This window comes from Martes martes (assembly GCF_963455335.1).
Source record: "Martes martes genome assembly, chromosome: 1".
NCBI lineage: Eukaryota > Metazoa > Chordata > Mammalia > Carnivora > Mustelidae > Martes > Martes martes.
The window spans coordinates 167,431,610-167,449,764 of NC_137888.1; the positions used below are offsets into that span (position 1 = coordinate 167,431,610).

General features: G+C 47.3%; 1 protein-coding gene across 3 annotated transcripts in view; it reads left to right on the top strand.

Moving 5' to 3' along the window:
* SRGAP3 (SLIT-ROBO Rho GTPase activating protein 3) overlaps positions 1-16,224 on the top strand; it is a gene marked incomplete at both ends in the record, with an annotated part of 247,518 nt that extends 231,294 nt beyond the window's left edge. For all 3 annotated transcript variants that reach the window (XM_080817981.1, XM_080817980.1, XM_080817982.1), the window contains 4 exons: positions 9,154-9,334; positions 10,558-10,707; positions 12,799-13,126; positions 15,811-16,224. In XM_080817981.1, coding sequence (XP_080674107.1) covers positions 9,154-9,334; positions 10,558-10,707; positions 12,799-13,126; positions 15,811-16,224 — 1,073 coding nt within the window. The remainder of the gene's footprint in view (positions 1-9,153; positions 9,335-10,557; positions 10,708-12,798; positions 13,127-15,810) is intronic.
* Positions 16,225-18,155: the final 1,931 nt, after the last annotated feature.

Sequence of the window (18,155 nt, forward strand, 5' to 3'; positions counted from 1 at the left end):
TTGACAGACAGAGATCACACGTAGGCAGAGGGGCAGGCAGAGAGTGAGAGGGAAACGGGCTCCCTGCTGAGCAGGGATCCTGATGCGGGGCTCAATCCCAGGACCCTGAGATCATGACTTGAGCTGAAGGCAGAAGCTGAGCCACCCAGGCACCCCTACCCCTCTTAATTCTGATTAAGAAACTGAAGCCACGGATTTTTACGGATCCAACTGCTCTTTGGCAACCCAAACCTCCTGATAGCTTTGTCTGCTTTCCTCTAAGAGATTTCATTTGGGGGATCATCAGTGTCTTTGTTTTTCTTTTTTTTTTAATTAAAAATTTTTTTAAATTAACATATAATGTATTATTAGCCCCAGGGGTACAGGTCTCTGAACTGCTAGGTCTACAAACTTCACAGCACTCACCATAGCACATACCTCCCCCAGTGTCCATAACCCAACCACCCTCTCCCTACCCCCCTCCCCCTGGCAACCCTCAGTTTGTTTTGTGAGATTAAGAGTCTCTTATGGTTTGTCTCCCTCCCGATCCCATCTTGTTTCATTTTTTTCTTCCCTGCCCCCCAAGCCCCCCACATTGCCTCTCAAATTCCTCATATCAGAGAGATCATATGATAACTGTCTTTCTCTGATTGATTTATTTCACTTAGTATGATACCCTCTAGTTCCATCCACGTTGTTGCAAATGGTAAGATTTCGTTTCTTTTGATGGCTGCATAGTATTCCATTGTATATATATATACAACACATCTTCTTTATCCGTTCATCTGTTGATGGACATCTAGGGTCTTTCCACAGTCTGGCTATTGTGGACATTGCTGCTATAAACATTCGGGTGCACGTGCCCCTTCGGATCGCTACATTTTTATCTTTAGGATAAATACCGAGTAGTGCAATTGCTGGGTCGTAGGGTAGCTCTATTTTCAACTTTTTGAGGAACCTCCATGCTGTTTCCCAGAGTGGCTGCACCAGCTTGCATTCCCACCAACACTGTAGGAGGGTTCCCCTTTCTCCACATCCTCGCCAGCATCTGTCATTTCCTGACTTGTTAATTTTAGCCATTCTGACTGGTGTGAGGTGGTATCTCACTGTGGTTTTGATTTGTATTTCCCTGATGCCGAATGATGTTGTGCACTTTTTCATATGTCTGTTGGCCATCTGGATGTCTTCTTTGCAGAAATGTCTATTCATGTCCTCTGCCCATTTCTTGATTGGATTATTTGTTCTTTGGGTGTGGAGTTTGATAAGCTCTTCATAGATTTTGGATACTAGCCCTTTATCTGATATGTTATTTGCGAATATCTCCTCCCATTCTGTCGGTTGTCTTTTGGTTTTGTTGACTGTTTCCTTTGCTTGCATGTCTTTGTTTTTTTTGGAAACAGCCCTATGAATGGAGCCCAGCAGACTTCGAAGGTCAAATCAGCCAGAAAACCACGACCCCATGTCTTTGTAATAGATGGTTCGCCCAGTGAGTGACCAACCAAACTGGAGGAAAAACTTAGTTCTTTGGCCTTTCCTTTCTCAACATATTCTGTACCTAAGTGATACCTGCTGCCCTGCCTGGAGTCTATTAGCACATCATGGGTATATGTCTGAAAAATCCACTTGTGCTTGCTCTTTGGTCTCCAAGATTTATAAAGAAACCATGGTTAGGCTAAGAGCCCTTGATTGTCAGAACTAAGCCAGGTGAAAACATTGAGGTGGCCTGTCAATAACAGCTTTATTAATTAGATGCTAAATAAGGACCTAGGCTGCCAGATAAAGAAACTACTAAAATCAGTTACAAACATGATCATATAGTTACAGTATGTCAGTTTCCAATTATAATTGCACCACCATTCTCTCACTGATATTTTCCCAAAATTCTTCCAGTTGCCTTCCACTCCATGTCCATCATCTACATCTGGAAAGCCATTATGCCATTAACTTTAGGAGATCCATTGTGAGCAACATTTTGTTTCTGTTGGAATGTGTGCCTCTGAGAAGAGGTCCATGGTTTTCATCAGATTTTTCTAGGCATCTACTAGAAATCAGGGTCAGATTTCTTTTGGCCTGCAGTTCGTGATACTTCCTTTAAGAAAAAAATGTCAAGCACACAGAAAAGTGGATGGAAATTGTACCGTCATGCCCATAAACCCACCATCGAGTTTCTACATTTGTTAACATTTTGTTGTATTTATTTTATTGTGTATCTATCCATTCATCAATCCATATTATTCTAATACATTTTTAAAAGATTTTATTTATTCATTTGACACATACACATAGAGAGCACACAAGCATGGGTTGTCCCTGTCCCCTCTCCCTGTCCCCTGGTCAGACTCCTTGCTCAGCAGGGAGTCTGCGTCTCCCTCTCCCTCTGTGCTCTCTCTCTCATTCTTTCTCGAGTCAATAAGTAAAATCTTTAATAAATAAATAAAAGTAAAAAAACCAAATAGCCAAATTTTTAAATGGGCAAAGGATCTGAAGAGACATTTCTCCAAGGAAGATACATAAATGACAAGCACATGAAAAGATGCTCAGCATCATTAGTCATGAGAGAAATTCAAATTAAAACCTTAGTGAGATACCATTTCACATCCGCTAGGATGGCTAGCATCAAAAAGTCAGATAACAACTGTTGAGAAGGATCACACACTGCTGGTGGTAATACAAAATGGAACACTTTGTTTTTGTTCTTTTGTTAAGATTTTAAATTTTCTTTATTTGAGAGAGAGACAGAGATAGTGAGAGTGAGAGTGAGCACAAGTGAGGAGGAGAGGAAGAAGCAGACTCCCCACTGAGCAAGGAGCCTGATGCAGGACTCAGTTCCCAGACCCTGGGATCATGACCTGTGCCAAAGGCAGACACTTAACTGACTGAGCCACCCAAGCACCCCTGCTTTTTTATTACTGAGTTGTAAGCACTCTTTATATATTCTAGATATAAGTTTCTTATCAGATATATGATTTGCCCAAACATATTCTGTGTGCTTTTTCCCTTTCTTATTGGTGTCCTCTGAAGCACAAAAGTTTTCTAATTTTGATGACATCCAATTCATCTATTTTTTTCTTTTTATTGTTTATGTTTTTGGTGTTATGTCTGAGCATCCTTCACCAAATCCAAAATCATGAAGGTTTATCCTATGTTTTCTTTCCGGAGTTTTAAGTTTAGGTCTTATGTCTGGTAATCCATTTTGAATTAATTATTGTATATGGTGTGAGGTAAGGGTCCAGCTCCATTCCTTCTTTGTGGCTCTCCAACCGTCCCATCATCATTAGTTGAAAGGATTATTCTTTCTCGTATTGAATGATCTTGGCTCCCATATAAGAAATCAGCTGACCATAGATGTAGTGGGTGATTTTTGGACTTTCAGTTTTATTCCACTGAACTATATTTCTGATCTTGTGCCAGCACCACACTGTCTTGATTATTACTGTTTTGTAGTAAGTTTTGAAATCAGAAAGTGTGAGTCCTCTAATTTTAGTTCTTCTTTTTCAAGTTATTATTATTATTATTATTATTATTATTTTCTATTACAGGTTCTTTGAAATTCCATATGAATTTTCGAGTAGCTTGTCAATTTCCACAGAGAATTCAGCTAGCATTCTAATAGGGATTGAACTGAATGTGTAGATCAATTTAGGAGTGTTACCGTCTTAACAGTGTTAAGTTTTCTAATTCATGTGTGATACATCATTTCAGTTCAGCCTCAGTTTTCTTATCTGTAAAATGAGGAGAGTGCTGCATGTATTGTTGTGAGGGTAAACTGTGATAGTGTCAGTAGAACATTTAACATACAGTAAAAACTCAATTAGTTCATGCAAGTAATATGGAGTGCCAGCTCATCCCAGAGACTGTTCTAGAAGGGGGAAAATAGCAAATTATAAAACAAAAACCTCTGTCCTAATGGACCTCACATTTTAATAGAAAGATCAACAATAAACAAGTTTTCAAACTACAAGTGCACACGCATACAAACACACACACAAGTTCAGGTTGTGCTAAGTGCTATGAAGAAGAATAAAACAAGAGAAAATGTTACAGTGATTTGACAGTTAGTACTTTTGTAGTTCAGGGTGTCAAGTCCTTTGGTCTTGCTGGGCAAAGATGTTTGCGTATAGACCTGAATGAAATTAGGAAATGGCACACAAGGGTCAATAAATATTTGTTGAATGTGAATGAATGCAAATATCTCAGAGAACAGTATCCCAGGGAGAGGCAATAATAAGGGCAAAGGTCCTGTGGCAGGAAAAGGCTTAGAATGTTTTAAAAACATCAAGAAGGCTCTATGAATATTTATGAATAGAGTGTTAGGGGGTAAAGTGTAATGATGTCTGCAACTTACTTTAAAATTCATTAAAAAATAAGATGGATAGATGGATAGAAGGTTGGATGGTTGGATGGATGGATGGATGGATGGAATGATGGATAGATATGTGACAAAGCTAATACAGTAAAATGTTAGCAGTAGAATTTAGGTGCCAGGTATATGCATGTTCACTTTCAACTTTACTTTGTGTTTGAAAAATACCAGAATACAGCGTTGGAGGAGAAACATTAAGAAGGCTAATGAGGCCACGAGGGAGGAACTGAGTGAGGAAGAGAGTGGTCCGGAGCGAAGCTGCAGAGGGTTCCAGGCCCAGAGCACAGAGGGGCCTCAGCTGGTGTGAGAAGACATTGGGGGTTGGCTCCAAGCACAGTGGGAAGCCTTCAGAGGGATTTCAGCAAGGAAGTTTCATGATCTGATTATGATTTTAAAAGATCCCTTTTGCTGCCTTGGGGAGAACTACCCGAGCACAAATAAGAGGGGGAGGCGTGGTAGAGGGACAGCAGTGGTCTGGAAACAGGGCAGTGGCAGTGGAGGTGGCGAGATGGGTCCGGTTCAGGGGACACTTCGGAGGACTTGTTAGTGGCTAAGACGCGTGGTGCTCAGGAGCAGACTGAGGCCTGAGCGAGCAGGCGGACGGTCTGTTTCCTAAGATGGGGAGGGTGAGAGAAGTAAGTCTGGGGAAGGGTGTGTGGGAGCGTCCTAAGGGGGGGAATCATGTATTCTGTGTCAGGTATGATGAACCCAAGTAAGAGATTTCCTAATAGGTGGTGGCTATGATCACTCTTTCTACCGCACACGCTCATGTAATGGCATCTGCAATCACACGCGCCCTCTCTCTGCCTGCAGCTCCGTTCTGCTCCTCCTCTTTTCTTCTTTTCTTCCCCTTACATTTCCCATTCCTCCTCATCGCCCCACTCCCAACTCCAGACCACCCCCAGTGACTGCGGGAGGCTCTAGAGATGCGGAAGGTGGGACCTAGACACCCAGGCAGCCCCTCCAGGCTCCCCCTGGCAGGAGCAAAGCTCTGCTCCCATCAGCTCCTTCACCAGTGTGGGGAACTGGGCTCAAAGGACAGTGAAACCCGAGAGCACACAGTGCCCTGGGTGCAGCTTCTGGTCTTGCAAACCCTCTGGCCTTTTTGTCTCCATAGCTAGGTGGGCAGACGGGTGACCGGGTGGCGCTAGCCTACGGCTGGTGTAAGATTCCAGGAGGTAGCAAAAAGGAGGACAGAGATCTCCCCATTTCCCTGAGAAGGTAACTCTGAGTCAAGATATGAGTTAACGGGGCCCATTTAGCTATGCTGTCATCTTACATCAACTGTGTTAGAATAGCCTTTAAAGACATTTGTCAGGGGTGCCCGGGTGGCTCAGTGGGTTAAGCCTCTGCCTTTGGCTCAGGTCATGATCTCAGGGTCCTGGGATCGAGCCCCACATCGGGCTCTCTGCTCGTCAGGGAGCCTGCTTCCCCCTCTCTCTCTGCCTGCTTCTCTGCCTATTCGTGATCTCTCTCTCTCTCTCTCTGTCAAATAAATAAATAAAATCTTAAGAAAAAAAAAAAAGACATTTGTCAGAGCCAGCTGGGGAAGGCTGGCCTCATTGCCTGAGGCCCGGTCCCTGTAGAAGGCTGCCCCAGGCATTGAGGACTAGCCACAGCTCACAGGAGCCCTGGCATAGTCTTCCTGAGCCAGCTGCTTACAGAGGGGAGCCCTAATGTGCCTGTGGGTGTGGTGGGGATTAATGGGAGAGATGAACAAAGGAGGTTCCTCCTTCTGCTCTTTGATTTTCTGTGCTGCCCGTAGCCCTTATAAGTACATTAGCTCTGGTAACAACTCTCCTATAGAGCTAACTATGTGCCAGGCACTGTTGCAAGCACTTCCTATACAGTAACTCATTTAATCCTCCTAACGGCCCTCTAAGCTGTGTGCTATTATTAGCATTCCCATTTTACAGAAGAGGAAACTGAGGCTTAGGAAGAAAAAATAAGTTCAAGATCACACGGCTAAAAAGTACCAAAGCCAGGTGTTCTAGGCTTAGCTCCTTGGTGGGCAAGTAGGTGGCTGGATGGACAGATGCAAGATAATCCATAAGGAACAGAGCAATCCAGAGTCAGCGCAGGGAAGGTAGCTGCAGGCTAGAGAAATCAGGGGTCACTTGCATTACTCTTTTATTCCATTAGAAGTCAATGCATTTATTATTTTTATGTAGGTAAATATATACATAAATATATGTGTTATTTTTATAGTGTCAAACATCTTTGTGCTTGAAGTATAAATACATTAACACCCACAGCTGGTTTTCTATCAAGTAGGGGCATCTCTTAGGGTACAACCTTAACACAGATTAAATAAATCATAGGCATAGCTCCCCTGCTCCCCAAAAAGTCTCTTTCCATACCTCACTATCTATATGGCCTTGGGAAAGCACAGAAACTCTCTGTGGCTTAGATTTCTTGTCTGGACCTACCCCATAGGGGAAAGCCACTAGTAATTATAATCATGAGAACAACTACCAGCTGAATACCTCATGTATGTCTGTACTAAGCCAAGGACTTTCAAACATGATGGCTTTTAAAAATCTATTTAAGTCTATTTCTTTTTTAATTGAGATGAAATTGACATATAACATTGAATTAGTTTCAGGAAGACCACATAACAATTCAATACACGTATTGCAAAGTGATCACCCCCGTGAGTCTAGTTAACATTCATCCATACATCGAAGTGTGGGCCATAGTCAGCAGACATAGTTACAAATTTTCTTTTCTTGTGATGAAAACTGTTTAAGATGGGTGCTCTTAGCAACTTTCAATGCAATGCATTATTATTAGCTTTAGTCATCATGCTCTACATTCCATCCCCAGGACTTCCTTATTTTATAACTGGAAGTTTGTGCCTTTTGACCACCTTCACCCCTTTTGCCCACTCCTTACCCGCCCCCGCCCCCAGCAACCGCCAGTCTGCTCTCTGTATTTGAGAGTTCAGTTTGTTTTTGATTTTAGATTCCACATATAAGCAAGATCATATGGTATTTGTCTTTCTCTATCTGACGTATTTCACTTAGCGTAATATCCTCGAGGTCCATCCATGTTGTTTCAAATAGCAGACTTTCCTTCTTTGTTATGGCTGAATATTCCATTGTATCTATATACCACATTTTCTTCATCCATTTATCCATCTATCTTTTCAAGTTAGTGGTTTTGTTTCCTACAGAGAAATCCCCAGCAATGGAATTATTGAACGATATAGTAGTTCTTTTTTGAATTTTTTGAGGAACCTCTACACTATTTTCTACAGTGGCTGCACCAGCTTGCATTCCCAACAGTGCACCAGGATTCCCTTTTCTCTACACCCTCACCAACTCTTGTTATTTCTTGTTGTTATTTTTTTTTTTTATAGTAGCCATTCTGACAGGTGTGAGTGCTCTCTCCTGGTAATTGTGAGTTGCACTTCCCTGATGCTGAGTGACGCTGAGCACCTTTTCGTGTGTATGTTGGCCATCTATATGCCTTCCCACATGCATTATCTTTTAATCCCCCAAAATCAACTGAGGTGTACAGGGGTTACGTGACCTGCCCCTGGTGATGGAAGTGGGCAGTAGGGGTGCCCCAGGGACGAGAGCCATATCCTTATTGCTTAATCCAGTCAGGGCTTGTCACTAACCAGTGAAGAATAAAGGTATGATTGGTAAATGTGCATGTGTAAAGAGGTAAGTTAGAGCTGTGGCCCCAGTAAGAATTGTCTCTCCTCCAAAATTAAATCCATGGATGAATGTGTTACTCAGCTCAGGTTGCCAGAACAGAACTGGGCGGCCTAAACAACAGAAATTTATTTCCTCATAACTCTGGAGGCTAGAAGTCTAAGATCAAGGTGCTGTCAGGGCAGGTTTCTGGTGAAGCGTCTCCTCTTGGCTTGTAGAAAGCTGCTGTCTCACTGTGTCCTCACACGACCCTTCCTCTGTGTACATTCACAGAGAGAAAGAGAGATCTCTGGTGTGTCTTCCTCTTCCTAGAGGGACACCAGTCCTGTCAGGTTAGGCCCTACCCAAATTACTCACTTTAACCTCAGTTACTTCCTAAACACCTGTCTCCAAATACCATCACATTGGGAGTTGGGACTTCAGCATATGAATTGGCTTGGGTGGGGGTGGGGGGGTGGGGGGCACAGTTCAGTCCATAACAATGAGCTTTGAAGAGTTACGTGAGCCCTTGAAAACTGTGTACAGCAACTTTGCACCGATGGGAGTCCACCTACACTCAAAAAATAAGAACCACTAAAAGTATTGCAAGTGGACGAAGAGAGAAAGGGTCCATGGACAAATAGAAATGGAACTTGTATTGAGAGGTAGAAGAAAGAGAAATTTCTTTTTTTTTTTTTAAAGATTTTATTTATTTATTTGACAGAGAGAGATCACAAGTGGGCAGAGAGACAGGCAGAAGGGGAGGGGGAAGCAGGCTCCCCACCGAGCAGAGAGCCCGATGTGGGCCTCGATCCCAGGACCCTGAGATCATGACCTGAGCCGAAGGCAGGAGCTCAACCCACTGAGCGACCCAGACGCCCCAGAAGGAGAAATTTCTTAAGATATTATTTTAATTAGTGTTAGAAAGTAGAAAACAAGAGGGGTAGTGGAAAATAAGTATATGGTAGGTCAGAAGTCAGATGGCCTGCCTGAGGCCACAGCATGGGGAACAGGTCTGAGCTAGAACCTGGTATTCTGAGCCCTAGCCCACTCTGTTTGCACCGGCTTGCTGTCTGTGCTGCCTCACGGAAGCCAAAGCCATCTGAGCAAGCCTCCTGGCTGCCATCCTGCTCACTTCATGGATGCTCTTTTCCTTTGCTCTCCTTCTAGAAGTGGAGCAGATCGAGGCCATCGCCAAGTTTGACTACGTGGGGCGGTCCCCGCGTGAACTATCCTTCAAGAAAGGGGCCTCGCTGCTACTGTACCACCGCGCCTCGGAGGACTGGTGGGAGGGTCGTCACAATGGCGTGGACGGACTCATCCCACACCAGTACATAGTGGTGCAGGACATGTGAGTGGGAATCAAGACCTTCTGTGGAGAATGCCGTAATTGATTAGTGATGTCTTGAATGGGCCCAGGAAATAGGAGTGCTGGGCTGTATGCAAACCGTCTGCTCTCGCTGGTATGACACACTGGTCTTTTGTAAGAATGGATTCTTTCTAACTTCACTTTAAATGATGATCCACTTAATAAATAAGCAAACTGCTCATCCTTTGGAGCACACAGAGACAGGGCTTGGTGCCATTGGCTCACCATCCTGACCCCCTGACAGCCTCCAGGGCATTCATCCCTGCCCTGGTTCTCAGGTTCCACGGGGTCTTACCATATTCCTCTGCCCTCTTGGGCCTTCCCTATACTCAGCAGCCAACCCACTGCCCCCTTCACTGCCCACCATTCTCTGTCCCCCCAAGGGGCTCGCTCAGAGGATGCACAGAAACAGTCATCCCCGCATTTCCAGTTAGTGGGGTACTATTATTTTTTTCATACTTTTTTTTTTTTTAAGAAAGAAAGGCCTGCATCCTAAATACCTAGCCCTACCCGAAGACGCAGAAAGTCAACACCTTCTCTTCTTTGGAAGCCATCACATGTTCCAACAACCCACACTCCTTCTGAGTCAGGGCCAGGTGGAACGGATTTGTCAGGGAAGCAGCCACCATGCTGGCCCTCAAGGGAAAGCATAAGCTTTGATGGCAGGGGAGATGGTGAAAACCAGAGAAAAGTCCAGGGCCAGGCAGGCAACAAGAGAAATGCCAGTGGAGGAACCTTGGCCGCCACCTCATGATTATTCAAAACCCTGGGTTGGGAGCTGAGGGATAGAGGCACTGTTCTTCCTCCCTTGCTTAGCCCTAAACTGCTGCCCAGGGCCCCACACGGAGACTCAGCTCTCAGTGCTCAGCTTGTGGGCTCCTCCCCCCCCCCCCCATTACTCTAGCACTCCCTGTTGCATTTAGTTCGTCCTAGCCTGGAGCAGCCTGGGAGAGGAAAACCTAGAGGAGGGCCTGAGGCCGAGCGGGGTGGTCTCCTGCTGGAGAAAGTAACTCAGGAGGGACTGAGACAGTGGGCGTGTGTGTGGTGCTAAGGCACAGAGTGGGAAGGGCCTCATCCCGAGAATGGGCATAAATTAATCATAAAGTGTGTGTGGATCCACCCTTCAGATAGGTCTCCAGGAGCCCTGCGCGTCTGGGGTTCTCTGGAGCAAAGCACTCCCGATTCACATCTGTCCTTCTCCCCAGGGATGATGCCTTCTCCGACAGCCTGAGCCAGAAGGCTGACAGCGAGGCCAGCAGCGGGCCGCTGCTGGATGACAAGGCCTCCTCCAAAAACGACCTCCAGTCGCCCACGGAGCACATCTCGGATTACGGCTTTGGGGGGGTGATGGGCCGGTAGGAAACGCGGATTCATTTTTTCCTGCTAGTGCCATGCCCAGCTGTGTCTGGTTTGGGAGAGGCAAGGGGGCAGAGGGGAGAGAGGGAGGCTATTGTGGCCCCTTGTTCCCTGCAGGATGGGGTATCAGACACACTGGGGGGTCTGGCTGGAACTGGCCCAGAATGCCAGGTGTAAAATGGTCCAGCTTGGAATTGGGGTGTGGAGAAGGAGGAGAAAAGACATATATTGGCAAATCATTGCCTTTTATTTAAAATAGTAAATAGGGAGAAAGAGAGAGTTATAAACTGACAAGTATTTTTCCTACCTCTCTCCAGTTCTTGCACCTCCTTCCCCATTTTCTGTTGAAGACCTAAGTTGTGTTATATTTAAAAATTTAAGGCTCACATAGTGCACTCACTCCCTGTAGTGCACTACACAAACAGAAAACTCACACCCACGCCCCTGGTGGGGGAAACTGACACTCGGCTCCACCCACTTATTTGGTGGGAGCACATTTGCCAATTTCTTCCCTTCCCCCTGTGTGGGCTGGGCTGTGTCCCATGACCTTTCTGCCAGGCAAGGAGCTGTGCTTGTCATTCTGCCTGCCCCTATGGTCCAAAGAATGTGGCCCTTAAAAAAATGTAAGAAAAAGAAGAAAAGAGAAGCTGACAGTTTCTCACTGCTTTCTCAGTCAGATTCTCAAAATGTCATAGTCTTCATTTTTTTCTTTGGAGAGGTCATGGGATCAGCTCCCACATATGGGTACTTGCAGATAGAGCCAGAGATACAGTCGCAACAGGAACATATGTTTATGAATTTACTTCGGCAGAAGTCTCCGTGCCTCCTTTCCGTATATTCTGTTCAGTTCAGCAAACAGCAAAGGCACCATGATAGGTAATGGAATTGGAGCCACAATGGAAGTCTGGGATAGGTAGAAGACAAAGCCATGGTTCCTTGAATTCTAGGAGGGCCATATCTTCTCCTGCCTCACTCTTCCTCTCCCTCTTCCCTCCCTCCCCTACTTTATTCTGGTTCTTTTCTTTCTCCATGTTTCCTCCTCTCCAACACCTATGCTTTGGTCCTGTTGGGGTACGCACGGGCAGTGCTTAGCTTGGCTGGTGGCTCTGGGATCTGAAGTGCTGCTGACCACGTTGAACTTGGCCCTTCAGTCACAGTCCATTCCAACAGTCTGCCCCTCCTTCCCACCCGCTTGCCACTTCCAGCCTCCCCTCCCTTCAGATCTTTGTTGACCTCCCTAGAATGTGGCAAAATCGCCTATGGGTGGAGCCTGTTATCTTCAGAGTGCTTTCACACCCACCAAAGCTCCCTGGAAGGTGGGCAAGGAGTGTTATGCCCATTTACCAGATCGATAAAGTGGGTCTGAAAGAGGGCACAGGAAAGTTCGTGACAAAGCCAGCCCTTCTGATAGATACTCTAGTCCCCTTTTCACTCCCACAGAGTTTCCCTAAAGAGTGAAAGGTAGCCAGATGCATGTTGAGGACATGACATGACAAGGCATGTTGAGTTTATCACTCCTGAATACCTAGTTTTCCAAGATCTGGAAAAGCCTCATAGAAATCGCCCTTTGCTGGGGAGATTGGGGGTGGGCGACAACACTGGACTATGTTCAGTTCCCAGGGTCCTCCTCCTCTGCTTGCAGGGAGCTGGTGACTTTTCGGTACAGTCAAGCCTCAATGCTTCAGACCAATTAAGAAGTCCTTCAGAATTCATGGAAATGTCTGAACCACTTAAGAACAGATCATGAGCCCAACTAACCATCACCAAAGCATTCTCAGGTTGAAATTCTCCTGGCCTTGACTTGACGTGTAGACAAGATTCGTTTTGTAATTAGTAGCACCACCATCTGCAGTTTGGAAAGCAGAATGCTTCCAATTCCTTCGAGTGTGCAGATTAAACCTGCCCCTTGCCACTGAGTTACCTACTCAGGCTGTGCTTTTGTTGCATAATTGAGTTTGGCTGAATGAGGCTTTACTATACCTGCTCCCTAGACTAGTGTGTAGTGTGTGGCCTGGGGGTTAGCTGATCCATTCTGAGACTTGCCAGGGTTGACCTCTGCCCCATGCCCCTGCCCCCTGGCTCCTTTGCAGAGTGCGGTTACGATCTGACGGAGCGGCCATCCCCAGGCGCCGAAGCGGGGGCGACACCCACAGCCCACCCCGGGGCCTGGGCCCCAGCATAGACACGCCACCCCGGGCTGCCGCCTGCCCCAGCAGCCCCCACAAAATCCCTCTCACCCGGGGGAGGATCGAGAGCCCTGAGAAGCGGAGGATGGCGACATTTGGGAGTGCCGGCAGCATCAACTACCCTGACAAGAAGGCTCTCTCGGAAGGGCACTCGATGAGGTCAACATGCGGCTCCACCAGGCACAGCAGCCTGGGGGACCACAAGTCCCTGGAGGCTGAGGCCCTGGCAGAAGTAAGGGCCAGTGGGAAGGCAGGCTGGGCCAGCTGAGAACCCCAGAGGGCGGCCGGGTGGGAGCCTGCGAACTGGGGAGCCACTTTGCCCTTCACACCACGCTCAAGGTTAAGCAAGCTGGCTTCCTGTCTCTGCTGGCCTCCCCAGGGGAGCAGAAGCTGGATGGGTGCAGCATGCCTGCCCTGGGGGCGGGCTGGTGAGAGGGATGTGGTAATGGCAGGTGTCTCCACAAGATGGCTCAGTTGAGTTATTCATTCATTCATTCATTTGTCTGATCATTCATTCCTTTATCTGTTCATTCATTCATTCCTTTATTGACAAATATTGATTGAGCCACTGTTGTGAGTCAGTCACTGCACTAGGCACCGACAGTACAGTGATGATCTAAAATGGCCCCAGACCCTGCCCCCCGCTGTCCCATCTTCCCGGAGCGCCTTTCTGCAGCCCCACTCGGCAGATTGCTGCATTACCTCTCAGACTAATGCAAGGCTCATGCCTAAACCACCCAGCTGCTCTTTCTCTGAGCTTTCTGTCTTTCTGGCTCACATTCTGCCAGGGTAGAGTGGTGGTGGGGATGGTGGTAGAGGGGTAACCATTGCATTTATTTTTTACAGTTTTACCTTTCAGTTCATGCTGGAGCACTGCAGAGAGAACAGTGAAGTCCATAGGGGACTTCATTTAAGCAAACAGGACACAGAAAGCAGGAGTTATCACTGCCGGGCTGGGATATAGTAAAGATGGGGAGAGGATTGCCATCTCTCCCCTCATATAGATAGTCCCCCACAGCTAATCCTTTGGGTAAAAGAACAAAAATCCCATTCTTAAAGTAGCTAGTGTTCTGGGCAAGGGATAAAATGTCATGAAGAAGCATAAAAGTTATTAGCCGTTGACCAAACATCCCATAGTCTCTTAGCAAAAGGGATAGGCAGGGACCCTGCCTGTGCCAGATTGGAGCCTGTTTGGGGGGCCCAGGGCAGGCAGGAAGCCATCTGTGGGCTGGGGAGGAGAGAGGGTAAAGGGGGACATGGCTGTGAAAAGGGACCGGAAGAACATCTCCAGGCCCCAACTCCATCAGTGTGACCAGACTCACAATTTTTCTTGACTTTGCCTCGGGGCAGAAAAGGGAATGTGTCCTAATAGTGCTCAGGGTCACCGGGGGTTGTGCATCGCCCCATCCTGCAGTGGTTTTAAGTAATATTTCCTGTTGTCCCTCAGCAGCCAGGTCGATTGGGCTGTGCCCCATTTGTGTGGAGGCATCCCTGTAACAGCTGTGTGAGCCAAGATCTCTGGCTAAAGGGAATGTGGAACCACTGCGGGCAGTTCACAGAGTTCCATGCCATCCATTATCTCATCCCATCTTCACAGGAAGTGTAGGTTTCAGCAGAGGAGCAAAGCATGGTGCAGAGAGCCTGACACTTGTCCAAGGTTACACAGCCAGCAAGTGGCAGAGGGGTCTTCCCGCTAAAAAACTAGGCCCTTTGCCGTAGCTCAGGGCTCCTGTTTTGAAAGCTGACATCCAGCTGCAGCGCCCCCTCCTGGCTCAAGGAGGAACAGAAGCCCTGGGAAGGTGGAATGATGAGCCCCCACCACCCGGCAGCCCCGCCACGCCCAGGTCCTGGACTGCCTCAGTGGGTCTCTGTGTCATTCAAAGTGCTCTCACTCTGGTGAGCTCTTACTCTCCAGGAATTACATAGGCAGGTGAGAGAGGTTTTATTGCTTATTAAAGTTTGTATTTTTGAAAAAAGCAAACTTTTCTGATTACAATACAGAGAAGAATGTGACAGTTGCATTATTCTGGAGTGAACATTGTGGGATATTCTAATATATAACCACCAAGGAATTTTTCAATGGGTGAGGATATTTAAAAAAAAAAAAAACAGTAATTGTGGGGTGCTTTGCGGGCTCAATTGGAAGTGTGTGCAACTCTTGATCTCAGGGTTGAGTTCAAGCCCCATACTGGGGGCAGAGATTACTCAAATAGATAAATATTTTTAAAAAATAACAATAATGGTTAGGGACCTGGGCTCTAGGTTGAGACGGGTTATGTTACTAACTAGCTGTGTAACCCTGAGCAAGTTGCTTAACCAGGCGGAGCTTCAATTTTCTCATGTGTAAAATGAGCGTAATGGTAGTTTCTACCTTATAAGTGTGAGGATTAAATGAACTGCAAAAAGAAAGGGCTTGGATTGGTGCTCTGTCATTACCACTGTTACTGCCATTATCATTGATAATGTGTGCTTACTGTCAGGAACCATGCCAACCTCTTCACAGGGACTGTATCATGTAAGGTATTCATCAGCCCCCTGAGGTTGTGTTATCATGATCTGTATTCACAAATGAGGATTCTGAGGCTCAGAAAGGTGAGCTAACTTGCCCAAAGTCACCTAGCAAGGAAGAAGCAGAGCCAGGATTGGAACCCGTGTCTGTCTGACTCCAGAGCCTACCAGTAGTCTCACCTGCCCTCATTGCAGTCTGCTGCCTGTGCAGGCAAGTGCGCAGGTGATGCCCACACGGATTCCCTCAGGTGGTCATAGGACACCCTGGAGGTTTCAGCTCCATCCCAGCCACAAGGCTCATGTGTGCGGATACCTCCCTAAGAAGCCCATAGTCCGATTAGCAGCTGCAGAAGGCCTGGGGCCGAGGCCTCCAGCCTCTGTGCTGACCAGAGCTCTTTCCCTCGGCAGGACATCGAGAAGACCATGAGCACGGCTCTGCACGAGTTGCGGGAGCTCGAGAGACAGAACACAGTCAAGCAGGCGCCAGATGTGGTGCTGGACACCCTGGAGCCCCTGAAGAACCCGCCAGGCCCCATCAGCTCAGAGCCCGCCAGCCCCCTGCACACCATCGTCATCCGCGACCCAGACGCCGCCATGCGCCGCAGCAGCAGCTCATCCACCGAGATGATGACCACCTTCAAGCCGGCCCTATCCGCCCGCCTGGCCGGCGCGCAGCTGCGCCCGCCTCCCATGCGGCCCGTGCGGCCGGTGGTGCAGCATCGCTCCAGCAGCAGCAGCAGCTCAGGTGTGGGCAGCCCAGCTGTCACGCCCACCGAGAAGATGTTCCCCAACAGCTCAGCGGACAAGTCGGGCACCATGTGACCTACAGGACGGGGCGGCACTGCCCTGGCCCGCCGTGCGTGGCCCGCCACGGCTGAGGCTGGGCTCTCTGACTTCCGCGGCCTTCCCGGGGCTCCTGGCCTTGTCTGGCAGGGACCAGAAGGTCGCCTGGAAGCGCGTCTGTGCAGAGCTGAGGCCCAGATGCTGGCCGCAGCTCACGTTCAGCCATGTGAATCCCACAGACCTCCCCTGTGTAAGCAGGCCCCCAGTGGGCTGCAGGAGCAGGAGGCCCACCTAGAGCATCTCCTGAGCTTGGGGCAAAATGGTCAATGGCTTCCCCGCATATGGTCACTGGAAAATTATTCTCTCGACGTTCTCTCTGCATACATAAATATGTGTGTATATATATGTGTGCATATATACACACATACATGTACGTATGTGTCTGTAGGTGTGTGTATATATATATATTTATGCATCTATATACATATACTAGATCTGGACACACGACTAAATGTATATAGGATCTCCTTTTTTCTTTTTATGAAACTTAGATTTACCTCAGACCCGTACCACCAAACACCTCCCGCTGAGTTACTTGGTGGGACTTGCAGGGACCTTTCTGGGAGAATTTAGAGGCCTCAGTGACTGCGAACGAAGCAATACACCACTAACTTGCAGAAAAACACACAAAAATAGTCTCCCACTGTCTCCAGAAGTTGTGGCCTTCCAGAACAGTCTGCCCCTAACGGAAGGGTGGGGCAGGCAGTACCCCAAACAGGCTGTTCCTAGAGGTGGGGAACCCTTCACAGAACCCCCCCGTCTACCCCAGAGACCCTGCCTTTCCACCCGGAGGCCGAGGGCCAACTGTACCCCTGAAGGCACGGGAGGGTGTTGGTGAGATAGCCCCTGACCACAACATCCTTGTGTTTGTACGTAGATAAAGGGGATAGTGAGAACCTAAGCCCCGTCGTAGCACAGTGTTCTGTGTGGTTGGGAAAAAGAAAAAAACAAAAACAGTGGTGTGAAACACTTCAAAACCTAGACACGCTGTAGGAATAAACCTGTGGTAACTATAGAGGTTTAACTTATACCATTTTCAAAATATTTAACTTTTCTTTTCTTCTTTCTACTAATTATACTGTGTCAGATCTGGAACTAAACAGGCAAGGAGGCTTTCAGTCATATCATTTTAATTTAAAATCAGTCTGTGACCCACTTTGGCTGGTGCCCTCCTGCGTGAGGCACAGGAGCCTCTCAAGCAGGGGCCAGAGAGGGGCCGTCCTTTCTGACCCAGAAAACACTCTGGTTGCGCTTGGCTTCCCTCTCTCCTCTTCCCTTCCCAACCGCTGCTCCCCACCCCCTCCCGCCACCTCCATAGCATTTAATGTAATTACAAAATGTAGTGATAGAACTGAGGTGAGTGACTTTTTAGGAATGAGGAGTGAGACTTCTGCTTCTCACCTGGGAAAAGGCCTTCTGGATCACTGTTGTTCCATTTTACTTCCTCTTTTGATCTCTTTGTTTTCCAGAGATAGGCTGTTTCTAGCTAACCGAACACAGACAGGTCAGATCCTATGGGGGCCACTTTTATTCATCCCCTCATGCCAAGCCAAGGGTCTCCTCCTTATTGTTCTCAAGCTTCCTTTCTTTTTCCTGAGGCCTCTGAGTGTGTCTCCATGGCTGTGGTTTGGAATCAGAAGTCCTGTGTTTTGAGTCTCAGTCCCCACCCCATAGGAGCTGTGGGACTCTGGACATGTCACTCCACCTCATTGAGCCCCAGTTTCCTGCTCCAGAAAATGAAGGCAATAAAGGTAAAATGTAAAGGAGCAAAGCTCTAAGCTGGAAAGCACTGTGCCAACATGATTGCTCTTTTCATTATCATTAGTAAGGTAAGTCTTTTAGATCAAAACCCATCCAGGACCTTCCTTTTGAAGTCTCCTAATGGCATTTGAGAACTGGGTGGTGGAATT